General features: G+C 40.3%; 1 protein-coding gene across 1 annotated transcript; it reads left to right on the top strand.

The window, feature by feature from the left end:
- The first annotated feature begins 4,121 nt into the window (after window positions 1-4,121).
- On the top strand, window positions 4,122-12,298 carry zgc:112294 (transmembrane protein 17A). The gene is made up of 4 exons (XM_034169481.1): window positions 4,122-4,357; window positions 6,682-6,788; window positions 11,610-11,723; window positions 11,932-12,298. Exons 1-4 carry the CDS (start codon window positions 4,231-4,233, stop codon window positions 12,271-12,273), a joined length of 690 nt encoding a protein of 229 aa, XP_034025372.1. The 5' UTR covers window positions 4,122-4,230; the 3' UTR covers window positions 12,274-12,298.
- The last annotated feature ends 895 nt before the right edge of the window (window positions 12,299-13,193 follow it).

The raw sequence follows: 13,193 nt of genomic DNA, 5'->3' as shown, positions 1-13,193 counted from the left end.
CAATTTGTACATGTTCAATACATATTTGTACACGTTCAAACATGTATCAATCAATCAATCAACCAATCATAAACAATATTTACCTTTATGAGCTTTTAACAAGAGCGGAAGTTAGCTTTGAGTTAGCATGCACACTGGTGTCCGCAAAATATCTTGGAAAATCAGCCTGGAGGTGTTATCGGGTTCCAAAAACAGCATCTTTAGTTTTAGAAGTGTTTATTTCTCCCTAGCTTTTACATAATATATGACAAAGATGTTATATTTACACACAAATGAAATGGAGTTTGCAGCTACTGACCAATATCCACTAAAGTCTTGTAAATCCCTTCAGAGGTTTTATCGGGTTCCAAAAACAGCATTTTCAGTTTTAGAAGTGTTTATATCTTGCTAGCTTTTACATAATATATGACAAAGATGTTATATTTATACACAAATGAAATGGAGTTTGCAGCTAGCTAGCATCATCCACTAAATGTCTTGTAAATACCTTTAGAGGTGTTATTAAGTTCCAAAATGGAGTTTTCAGTTTTAGAAGTGTTTATTTCTCGCTAGCTTTTACAGAATATATGACAAAGGTGTTATATTTACACACAAATGAAAGAAATGGAGTTTGCAGCTAGCCACCAATGTCCACTAAATGTCTTGTAAATCCCTTCAGATGTGTTATTAGGTTCCAAAAACAGCGTTTTCAGTTTTAGAAGTGTTTATTTCTTGCTAGCTTTTATAGAATATGTGAGAAACATGTTATATAAATACATAAATGAAGCATTGTTACAGAGATCTGCCACTGACATCCTGGTGCTGCTCTAGCCTGATTGGTTGTCAGCCCTGCCACTCAAAACAAACAAAAAAAAACATAACAGACTGAAACAGAGTGTGACATTTTAACATTTTAAAATGCCTCTTAAAATAGGTCAAAGTAATCCAGCTTTGAACTTGTCCAAGGTCTGGGTCCCAAGAATGTTCTCTGTGAATTTGAAGACTCTGGCAGCAATATAGTCCGGCGGCTAAGGGACAAATTTTAGGGGAATCATGCACTTTTTTTACAAAAGCGCCAAAACTTTATCAGAGGTACCTGAAGTATTTAAGATCGGGAGACATTGAATCCATAAACGTCTACACTCTAAAAACTTGGGTTTAAGAGAATAACCATTTTCAGCCTTCTACAGCATATAATTCATGACAAACTCTTATTCAAATGGCTATTTCAGTTTATAATACAACCCCTGGCAAAAATTATGGAATCACTGGCCTCTGAGGATGTTCATTCAGTTTAATTTTGTAGAAAAAAAGCAGATCACAGACATGACACAAAACTAAAGTCATTTCAAATGGCAACTTTCTGGCTTTAAGAAACACTATAAGAAATCAGGAAAAAAAATTGTGTCAGTCAGTAACGGTTAACTTTTTTAGACCAAGCAGAGGAAAAAAATATGGAATCACTCAATTCTGAGGAAAAAATTATGGAATCATGAAAAACAAAAGAACGCTCCAACACATCACTAGTATTTTGTTGCACCACCTCTGGCTTTTATAACAGCTTGCAGTCTCTGAGGCATGGACTTAATGAGTGACAAACAGTACTCTTCATCAATCTGGCTCCAACTTTCTCTGATTGCTGTTGCCAGATCAGCTTTGCAGATTGGAGCCTTGTCATGGACCATTTTCTTCAACTTCCACCAAAGATTTTCAATTGGATTAAGATCCGGACTATTTGCAGGCCATGACATTGACCCTATGTGTCTTTTTGCAAGGAATGTTTTCACAGTTTTTGCTCTATGGCAAGATGCATTATCATCTTGAAAAATGATTTCATCATCCCCAAACATCCTTTCAATTGATGGGATAAGAAAAGTGTCCAAAATATCAATGTAAACTTGTGCATTTATTGATGATGTAATGACAGCCATCTCCCCAGTGCCTTTACCTGACATGCAGCCCCATATCATCAATGACTGTGGAAATTTACATGTTCTCTTCAGGCAGTCATCTTTATAAATCTCATTGGAACGGCACCAAACAAAAGTTCCAGCATCATCACCTTGCCCAATGCAGATTCGAGATTCATCACTGAATATGACTTTCATCCAGTCATCCACAGTCCACGATTGCTTTTCCTTAGCCCATTGTAACCTTGTTTTTTTCTGTTTAGGTATTAATGATGGCTTTCATTTAGCTTTTCTGTATGTAAATCCCATTTCCTTTAGGCGGTTTCTTACAGTTCGGTCACAGACGTTGACTCCAGTTTCCTCCCATTTGTTCCTCATTTGTTTTGTTGTGCATTTTCGATTTTTGAGACATATTGCTTTAAGTTTTCTGTCTTGACGCTTTGATGTCTTCCTTGGTCTACCAGTATGTTTGCCTTTAACAACCTTCCCATGTTGTTTGTATTTGGTCCAGAGTTTAGACACAGCTTACTGTGAACAACCAACATCTTTTGCAACATTGCGTGATGATTTACCCTCTTTTAAGAGTTTGATAATCCTCTCCTTTGTTTCAATTGACATCTCTCGTGTTGGAGCCCTGATTCATGTCAGTCCACTTGGTGCAACAGCTCTCCAAGGTGTGATCACTCCTTTTTAGATGCAGACTAACAAGCAGATCTGATTTGATGCAGGTGTTAGTTTTGGGGATGAAAATTTACAGGGTGATTCCATAATTTATTCCTCAGAATTGAGTGAGTCCATATTTTTTTCCCTCTGCTTGGTCTAAAAAAGTAACCGTTACTGACTGCCACAATTTTTTCCTGATTTCTTATAGTGTTTCTTAAAGCCAGAAAGTTGCCATTTGAAATGCCTTTAGTTTTGTGTCATGTCTGTGATCTGCTTTTTTTCTACAAAATTAAACAACTGAATGAACATCCTCCGAGGCCGGTGATTCCATAATTATTGCCAGGGGTTGTATAAACTTGAAGGTTATGAAAAATGTATTAAGGCTAAGTAGGGATGCTTCGAATGTACTTCAGTGTACTTACAGTCTTAGAAAAAGAATTAATCTAGGGAAAGTGACTAAATGACTAAATATTGTCTAACTCATTGTGAATATCAATATACCTATGCAATATAGCTGTTTGCGAGCATAGGGCAAAGGAAAGATGCTTCTCATGCACTCTAACATATTTACACTCTAAAATAACAACAGTGTTTGAATGGAAAGAAATGCTTTTTTATTAATTACAAGAAATCAATTTTGTTTTTATGGCCATAACCATTTTGTTTACAATTTAAAACACTCAGTTTACCTTATGCTATATCTTCCATAACATAAAATCATGACTCTATATTTTATTTACTTAAAGTGACTGAAAGCTTTTTTCATGCATAGAAAAAGAAAGTATGCTACAAATGCACTTAAACATAGTTTACACTCTTAAAAAATAATGGTAAATTAATGTTACAATTTAACCTCTTTCCATTTTGAAACATACCACCCTGCTAATGTATAAGATGTACAATGACGTATGACGCCGCACGACGGACGATACATGATCACATAAGCTCAGTATAGCTTTGCACTAGTTGCAGTAGCCATTCTCTACAGCTTAACAAGGTCCACCCTTGATCACTGGCCCCCTACATAATAACCATATGATTGTATTGTCATATGAATAGCAAAATATACACTGTATTATAACCATGCAAACACCCTTTTAAAAAAAAGCAGGATACAGGGCTAAAATCAAATGTCTCCCGCTTTGACATGACTTAATATAACCTAAAGAGTCCATGGACAAAGTTTGGCAGTTTTGTAAAAAAGTGCACGATTCTATCCCTTAACTGCTGGACTAATAGGACTGGACTTATGCTGAGCACAGACAGATGGACAAAAGGACGGACAGACACAAAGTCTTTGCCATACCTGATGACCATATTTAATGGCCTCTGGTAATAAAAAAGAATCAATACAGTTAATACAATACAGTTAATGATGTTCACTCAATAAATCAGTGGTTTTGTGCATGGTTTATTTGGGACAAAGCAGCTTTTTTATGCAGAGGCAATGTATTCATTGTGTTTATACTTGCTACCTGAATGCTGTGCCAGCTTAATCCTCAACCCGCCTCCTTCATTGTAATCTGATTAGCATCCACCAGTGTGCATGGCTGTCCAACTGTGTGTGTGCGTGTGCATTCTGTGATGCAAAACTAAGGGGATTAGTATCAGACTGTGGAATCAGACTGCAACGGGAATTCATGTTGTATTTTGGTAAGGGTCACTGCCTTTACCCACAATGCCTGTGTTTTACTCAACTGTTCCTGAGAGCCTGCACGCAGGTTTGGCCTATGTGGGAAGTTCTGTGCTGATCAACAACAGGACAGGAGATGATGGCTTCACCAGGGAGCAAGAGCACGCCTCCGGTTAGTGATACCGACTGCACACACACAGTATATATAAATGTGTGTGGGGGGGGTGATTTGATTATATTTATATCTTTGTGAACCATGGAGGCATTACAAAATGTTTTGCATATTCCTACATCCCTCCGGTCCCTACACACACACCCCCCCCCCCCCACCACCACCACCTGATTTTATTTTTTAAGGAAACAAAAATAATTGGATGTAAGTGTCTGTTGAGTTGTTGTTGTTTTTTTTTTTTGAGTGTGTGTGTTAATCCCTCATTATTTCATTTACAAATAAGCAGATGTGTTTGGAATATGTCACCATAAAATCCAAGGAGCTGTTGCTGCCAGCGAAGCCAACCATCATTAGGATGGAAAACCAAAACAAGCCCATTACAGAGAAAAACATTACATCTCTCCAAATCAACTATTTGATAAAAAAAAAAAAAAAAATCTTTGGGGGAAAAATTATAAGTACCTGGAACACAAAGAGACAGAGAAAGCCATAAATGAAAAATTTGAAAGATGATGGAGGAAATGCTACTGAACAACGGTCTGCCAGAGCAAGAACACCCTGCAGGTAGTAGATACAGTATATGTGTGAATCAATAAACAAAAAACAATACGAATCAGATTCTATCCAGAATGTTTTTTTTTTTTTTAACAGATGCAAACCTCAGAAACAGGAACATGGACATTGTGTAGACAGGCAGCATAAAGATTAACGTATAAGAATGACTGATACAGAAGGGAAGAATCTTTTCAAATCTTCTTATACCACCATGTTTGTGTAGCAAACAGGTGGCCTATTAGCACATTCATGCTGAATTTTCTTACTTTTTTGAGATTCTATCCCTCTTATTGTAAATAAATAAAATATTGACACTGTTGATAGCTCCTTCCTGCCATTCATTCTCATGCTCATCAATAAAGTAAGTCCCTTCGGTTGATCCCTTGTTTGCACTCGGGTTCGCCACAGCAAATCCAAGGTGGATCTGCATGTTGAATTTGCACAGGTTTTACTTCCTGCCCTTCCTGACGCAACTCCACTTCACATGGAGAAATGTGGCAGGGGTGGGATTTGAACCCGGAACCTTCTACACTGAAACCAAGTGCATTAACCACTTGGCCACCACCCCTGCCTTTAAAACACTGCTCATCAGCACTGCTACACTGCTCATCAATAATTTGCTATTTAATTTCCAAAAACCGTTGGAACAGGAAACAGTCCAAAGTCAACTACAGACTCAGAAGCTAAGCAGTGTTGGGAAAGTGTAGGAACACGGACCCACAACAGGGGGCGCAAATGAACGGACAATGGAGAAAGTCAAATCACAAAGTTTTACTGTTGTGAACTGACACAACAAACAACAGATTTACAAATACAGCAGTAACCGAATTCCAAAGGTGTCGTGTGGGCAGGCTCGACGATAGGAGACGTCTGTCCGAGTCGAACCGGAACCACCCGATTTCCTTTGCCACCGAACCCCGGGGATACTGGAGCCGCCAAGTCCCGAACCCCAGGTGGCCACTGCCTCCGCTCGTCGGATCCGGTACTGCTGGCAAGGAACAGATACAGTCAGGTGTGGGTGCGGCTGCACCCAGCAACACACAGGGTGGAAACACCACCTCCACCTCTTGTCAGGAAAATACAGGTGAGTGCAGGAATGTGAGTACTTATCCAAAATACAGTCTCCTGCTGTCTTTTCTCTTTCTGTGTAAAGGCAAAAAGTATTTAATGGTCAAAAGATGATCCGTTTGGCTGGATACGTTACCTCCTTGGTAGAGCGATATCTCGGCAATGAGGTGGAGATGCCGTCCTGCTGATATACCTCTCTGTTGATTGATATCAGCTGTCTCGTCTCAGGTGATGGGTGACAGCTGTCACCCTGGCTGCTCCTGTGAGGCGGCAGCGCCCTCTGGTGCCTGGAGCCCACAATCCAGACAGGGCGCCCTCTGGTGGTGGTGGGCCAGCAGTACCTCCTCTTCAGCGGCCCACACAACAAGCAGTGCAGGATCTGGTTAGTGCTTGGATGGGAGACCAGGTTACACTGTAGTTGCGTCAGGAAGGGCATCCGGCATAAAACGTGTGCCAAATACCAATGCAGATCTGACCGAATGGTCAACAACAATATGGAGCAGCATGGTGATGTGATTTACCACCACGGCCTCCCAACAAGAAGGTCTAGCTTCAAAGTCCACCATACCCATTCCACATGTTTGACCTTACCCTTCTGACGTGCCTTGGACTGACTTATGAGTCACGGATAGTAAACATGAGACCATGTTAAAATATTTGAGAATAAAAGTATTGATATAATGTTTTAACTTGCCTTCCAGTGGTCAACGAGCTGGTTTCTCACCTTCCCCTGCAGATGCTGCTGTACTTCAATGTGTTTTATTTTCCCTGCTGGTGGTTTTCTGCTGTTTTCATGCTGGAAGTTAAGGTTAGTTCATAGATGATTGGAAACTAAGAAAAAAAAGTGCACATATTTTTCTTTTACATACTTTACCTAATCATTTAACCCCTTAACGCCTGAATTTATATAGCTGTATATAAAAAAATGTTTTGTGTGTGTTTTTGCCTTTAAGTAGATGGTAAATAATGTTGAGATTATTAATTTCACTTTTGCACAAAAAATAAATAGTAATTTTGGTATTTTGGTAATAATTTATGTTATAATGTTATAATAATAATACTGGTATGTTGCAAATTTGCGACAACAGGCATACTGGTCAGTTTGGTATGTTGCATATTTGAGTCAAATATTGTAGCATATATGCAACAATAGGCATTAAGGGGTTAAAGCTGGTTTTATGATGGTCAAAAGTTGTAGTAGTTGTAGAATATGTTGAAATATGCTGGATCTAGAACAGCTATCATTATATATTTTACAAAGTCCTACATAGGCCTCGAGGTCGGTGCAGATCTCCGGCACCTTCTGTGTGTCTTGAGAAGAGGATATTTTTAAAAAGTAATGTTTTCATCAGTGGTGGGCTTTGGTGGCTGAGACCTCATAACACGACAGATTGGAAAACACATGTAAACAGACACAACACATGCAAATAAAGAAAACATCATAGGTTGACTGCACATGCACTGCACAGTAAAAAACAAATAAGTGAAACGCATTGCAAATTCTCACAACACAACCAAATAGAAAATGTGCTGCAAGTAAGACGTGGGGCCTCATGTACAAAGACTTGCATGGATTTCCTACTGAAACACGGTGTACGGCAAAACCCAGAATCTGGCGTAAGCAGGAAAATATTCAGATGTATCAAAGTTTGCGTAGGCATGGATCCACGCACGTTCCATTTGTACATCCCACTGAACGTGGAATTAAGTGCTCACGGATATGCACCAAACTCCACCATGGCCACGTCCTTATTTAAATATGCAAGTCCATGTAAACAGACCCTTTGAGCAGGGATTCCCAATGCTGTCACATCAATCAACAAAAAGAAAATAATAATAATAATAATAATAATAATAATAAACATATTTGAATGTGCACATGCACATATGTGCCCACACTGGTTTCACTCATCTTCAACCGCTTATCTGGGATTGGGTCGCGGGGGCAACAGCTCCAGCAGGGGGGGGACACACATTTACGTTAATAAACTATTTACTCGTGCACGTGCCAGATGGGGGCAGCACAAAATACGGGGTGACACAGGGGGCAGGGTAGAAGAGGGGTTATGGTTAGAATATTAAAATTTAAAAAAGGTGTCACAGAAATGTCACTCAATTTGTGACAAGAGCATGACAGAAAGGCATGAGATCGGGCTTCTCCAACCATGCTATTAGTCAGGATGAATGAGTCATGAACATCTGTGGAGTTAGATGCATTTGCACATCACATATGGTTTGAACATGGATGGAATGAATTTGGTCCCTATTAACAAAAACAAATTTTATTACATTCGGGAAACCGGCTCTTGCTGCAAATTACGCTTCACTGTTGGAATGTGATGTACCTGGATGACATTCAGATGATTCCGTTTCACACAGCTGGCATGGCTCGGCTCAAGATTGGCTGGCACACTCCTAACTGATGGGCCAGCTCACCCTGTAATCCCCTGCTGGCAGGAAGCCCAGCGTGGTCAGTACCAGTGTGTGCACAGACAACCCTGGCTCCTCGTCGTATTGTGCTCTGGGCTGCCATAGTTCTGCACACAACTCCAGTAACAGTGGCCTTGGTAATCAAAATCGGTTTATGAGCCAATTATCTTCATTTGCAAGAAAATCCTTGCATTCCCTACATGCTCATGTCGGATTGCACCATTTGCAAGGTCCTCCAATGCAGCCACTGTTAGTGCCATTTTCATCACTTTGCACATGCTTTTATATCCACTCATATAACTGCAAACACGTGGGTGTGTTAATTGTTCATCAGTGTGTCTCTGATGTGCACATCACTCTGATGACTTTTTGTTTTCACACTATTAACGGTTCCCAGCATCACCTTGGCAGTGGAACAACAGCTGTAGAAACTTACACACGCCAGCCACGATTTTTGTGTGGTGCACCGCACATTTCCACGGTTATTTCCCTTTTGATACATCTGAACGTTGGCATTGAGATGAACGTACGCCACGTTTTTGTGCATATGCATGCATGGTACATGAGGCCCCACATGACAAAAGAAGTGTTTCCAGGTGACAAGAAAGAGTGATGAGCTCTGTGACTTTTGAATTTATTGAAGTTGAATATGTGATGGTGGAAAAATTAGCTAAATGTGTTTTTATTTATTTTAACATTGTGACTGCATGGGTAAAAAAAAAAAAGAATACTACTTATGGTATTAATAGCCTGTCAATTCAAATAATGTGAGACTTACATATAGCACAGTGTTAAAAAATTTTGTGGTTCTTCAGTCACTAAAATGCTGTGTTCATTTCATCGCCATAGGTGTCAGTATTAATGTAAAAATATTCCTCATGTCATCAAAATACAGCGTCTTAACTTATTTAACAACTAGCTGATTACCCGCCCAAGAGTGGATTTGATTCAGAGACTGAAATGAAAACTTCATCTTCACCAACAAAGCTATCACCTCCCACCTATCCTGGATTCCACAGAAGTTTTAAGGTGTGAGTAAAGCTGCCTCAAGAAGTGACAGCTGCTATTACTTCTACTAATACTACAACTGTTACTTGCAAAAATGAAGAGGTAAAAAGTTCAAAGGAACAAGAAGAGAACAAAAAAGTATGAAAAGTAGAAGCAGTGGTAATAGCAGCTGCCTCAAGAAGAGACAGCTGCTATTACTACTGCTACTACTACTAGTACTTGCAAAAAAGAAGAGGTAAAAAGTTCAAAGGAAAAGAAGAGAACAAAAAAGTACGAACAGTAGTAACAGTAGTAGAAGTAATTTGCTGACAAATTATACTGTATTTGTTGTATTTATGATGCTTGATTCTGTTATTTTTCTCTCTGTTTGAGGTGCGGCTCAATCCAGAGATGGGTGTGGTGTCTGTTTCTGCAACCCTCCTGTTCTGTGCACCGGCAACTTTTCCTGTATATTTGTTTTTGTGAATTGTTTTGTAAATTGTGTCGGTAGCATGGCCCAAGCAGAGGGTCACCCCTTTGAGTCTGGTCTGCTTAAGGTTTCTTCCTCAAATCATCAGAGGGAGTTTTTCCTTTCCACTGTCACCTGTGTGCCTGCAGTGGGGGTTGGTAAGGTTAGACTGTACTTGTGTGAAGCGCCTTGAGGCAACTTTGTTGTGATTTGGTGCTATATCAATCAATCAACTTTTTTCTTATATAGCCCCAAATCACAACAAACAGTTGCCCCAAGGCGCTCCATATTGCAAGGCAAGGCCATACAATAACCATGAAAAACCCCAACGGTCAAAACGACCCCCTATGAGCAAGCACTTGGCCACAGTGGGAAGGAAAAACTCCCTTTTAACAGGAAGAAAACTCCAGCAGAACCAGGCTCAGGGAGGGGCAGTCTTCTGCTGAGACTGGTTGGGGCTGAGGGAAAGAACCAGGAAAAAGACATGCTGAGAAGGGGGGCAGAGATCAATCACTAATGATTAAATGCAGAGTGATGCATACGGAGCAAAAAAAGAAAGAAACAGTGCATCATGGGAACCCCCCCACAGTCTACGTCTAAAGCAGCATAACCAAGGGATGGTCCAGGGTCACCTGATCCAGCCCTAACTATAAGCCTTAGCGAAAAGGAAAGTTTTAAGCCTAATCTTAAAAGTAGAGAGGGTATCTGTCTCCCTGATCTGAATTGGGAGCTGGTTCCACAGGAGAGGAGCCTGAAAGCTGAAGGCTCTGCCTCCCATTCTACTCTTACAAACCCTAGGAACTACAAGTAAGCCCGCAGTCTGAGAGCGAAGCGCTCTAATGGGGTAATATGGTACTACGAGGTCCCTAAGATAAGATGGGACCTGATTATTCAAAACCTTATAAGTAAGAAGAAGAATTTTAAATTCTATTCTAGAATTAACAGGAAGCCAATGAAGAGAGGCCAATATGGGTGAGATATTCTCTCTCCTTCTAGTCCCCGTTAGTACTCTAGCTGCAGCATTTTGAATTAACTGAAGGCTTTTTAGGGAACTTTTAGGACAACCTGATAATAATGAATTACAATAGTCCAGCCTAGAGGAAACAAATGCATGAATCAGTTTTTCAGCATCACTCTGAGACAAGACCTTTCTGATTTTAGAGATATTGCGTAAATGCAAAAAGGCAGTCCTACATATTTGTTTAATATGCGCTTTGAATGACATATCCTGAGCAAAAATAACTATATGCTATATAAATTAAATAAATTGAAATTGAATAGTAGTGGTATAGCAGCTGCCTCAAGAAGAGACAGCTGCTACTACTGTTACTTGCAAAAATGAAGATATACGTAAAAAGTTCAAAGGAAAAACCGAAGAGAACAAAAAAAAAGTATGACATCAAACCTTTAGCACACTTGCTGATGATAACAAAGCACAAAAGTGTTTCTCTCCTTAACTATTACTCCTACTACTAGTAAAGTGCTCAATAACCTATCTGACTGCCCATATGTCAAAATATATGTGTGACAAGTTTGGCTCAATTACGAAAGTGTCATTTGGACAGAAGATGGACATATACACACCCACACACATACAGTTGTCTCTTAGTATATAGATTAATTACACTATTCATTTATTTTTGACATTATATTAGCGATAATAACTTAGCAAGCTAAGCATGTCAGTACTACATTTCACACTGAATTACAGTACATGTGTTTTTCCCCCTTTTTAAATGGCAGTTCTCTTATCTGCTGGGATACTACCAAGCTCTGCTTATAACTGCTATCATCCTCCTGACAGTCACTGAAGTGGTTCGACTTTATCTGGGTTACGTTGGCAACCTCAAAGAAAAGGTAATTCAACTCAACATCCTCTCTGCGCCGCAACAACACAGGCCTCTTTTCATAGAGTCGTCTTTGAATAACACAGGAGGAAGCGATTGATTAAATATTCTGTGAAGTCTGTTTTTCGAGGTGTGCAAGCATGCGTGAAGCTCTTGATGCCTGACTGTTCTGTCTATCTCTGCATCACTTCCTTCCACCAACCCCTGCGTGTCATCAGGTGCCAGAGCTGGCAGCCTTCTGGGTGCTGTCTTTCATGTTCCAGCTGCCGCTGCTGCTGTTCTTCCTCACCGATGAAGGAATTATCATCCTGCCTCTGGAGAGAGCTGTCCACGGCATCTACCTCCTCTTCCTGCTCACCCAGATCTTGACCTCCTTGCTGGCGCTCAAGACGATGACCCGAAAACTCATCCTGCTGTTTCACCTGCGGCAGTTTGGTGAGGTGGAAAGCCTCCGACACACAGGGATGACTCTCGTACACGGAGTGCCGTATCACCGGAGTGTTCTGCCCACGTCACCAATCCAGCACACGTACCAAGAGAGGAGAGATCTGCAATCTTAAATATGCAATCTCAAAATTACTCTAACTCACTGAAAGTTCAAAGGACTAATATTTTTGGAGAAACTACAGATATTAGCTGTCAACAGTGAACAATGGATGTTGATAATAACATATGCCATTCCAGCAGGGGGCAGTAAATCATCTGGGTTGCACACTGTCACACCGTCGTCAGCAACTAGAGGAGCCTCTTCAGTCGCCGACTGCTAATTCCCAAATGCAGGACCAACAGTCTGAAAAACTCCTTTGTCCCCCAGGCCATCAGACTGTGCAACTCCTCACTCAGGGGGAGGAGGAGTAACAGGAAGACAGAGGACGAGAATGGGAGTTTACTGGTTACTAAAGTAAACCAATATTGATCAGTATATCTGGTATTTATATTTGTGTATTTATATTTATATTTGCAAACTGTTGTTCTTTTTTACTTTCACGTTTGATACTTTGTGTGCTTCTTACCCTGTGTGCTGCTATACAATGCTGCTGGAACCTCAGTTTCCCTGAGGGAGTCTTCCCAAGGGATCAATAAAGTTGTATGAAATCTAATCAGTATATTAAAAGCCAAATAGCCTCTGTCTACATGCATGTCTGGCTCTGTCTAGCATGCATGCCTGTTTATAACTTCGATCACAGACAAACTGCGGAGAGCTAACATTTGCCGTTTGGTATGCTTATGTATTTTGGGTCAACGATGAACACTGCCAACATGGAACGTTGATAGGACTAATTTTTTTGGAGAAACTATGGATATAAGCTAACAACAATGGACGTTAATAATTACATTCTAGACTAACACACCATTCCAGCAGGGGGCAGTAAATCATCTATATATTACAAGCAAAATGGCCTCTGTGTACATGCATGTGTGTGCGTGTGTACCGTCAAACACAGAGAACCTGGAGAGAACTGGCACTTGCCATTTGGTA

Source organism: Thalassophryne amazonica, chromosome 5 (genome assembly GCF_902500255.1).
Source record: "Thalassophryne amazonica chromosome 5, fThaAma1.1, whole genome shotgun sequence".
NCBI lineage: Eukaryota > Metazoa > Chordata > Actinopteri > Batrachoidiformes > Batrachoididae > Thalassophryne > Thalassophryne amazonica.
Note: the sequence above shows the minus strand (reverse complement) of the source record. Positions and strands in the feature narration are given on the sequence as shown.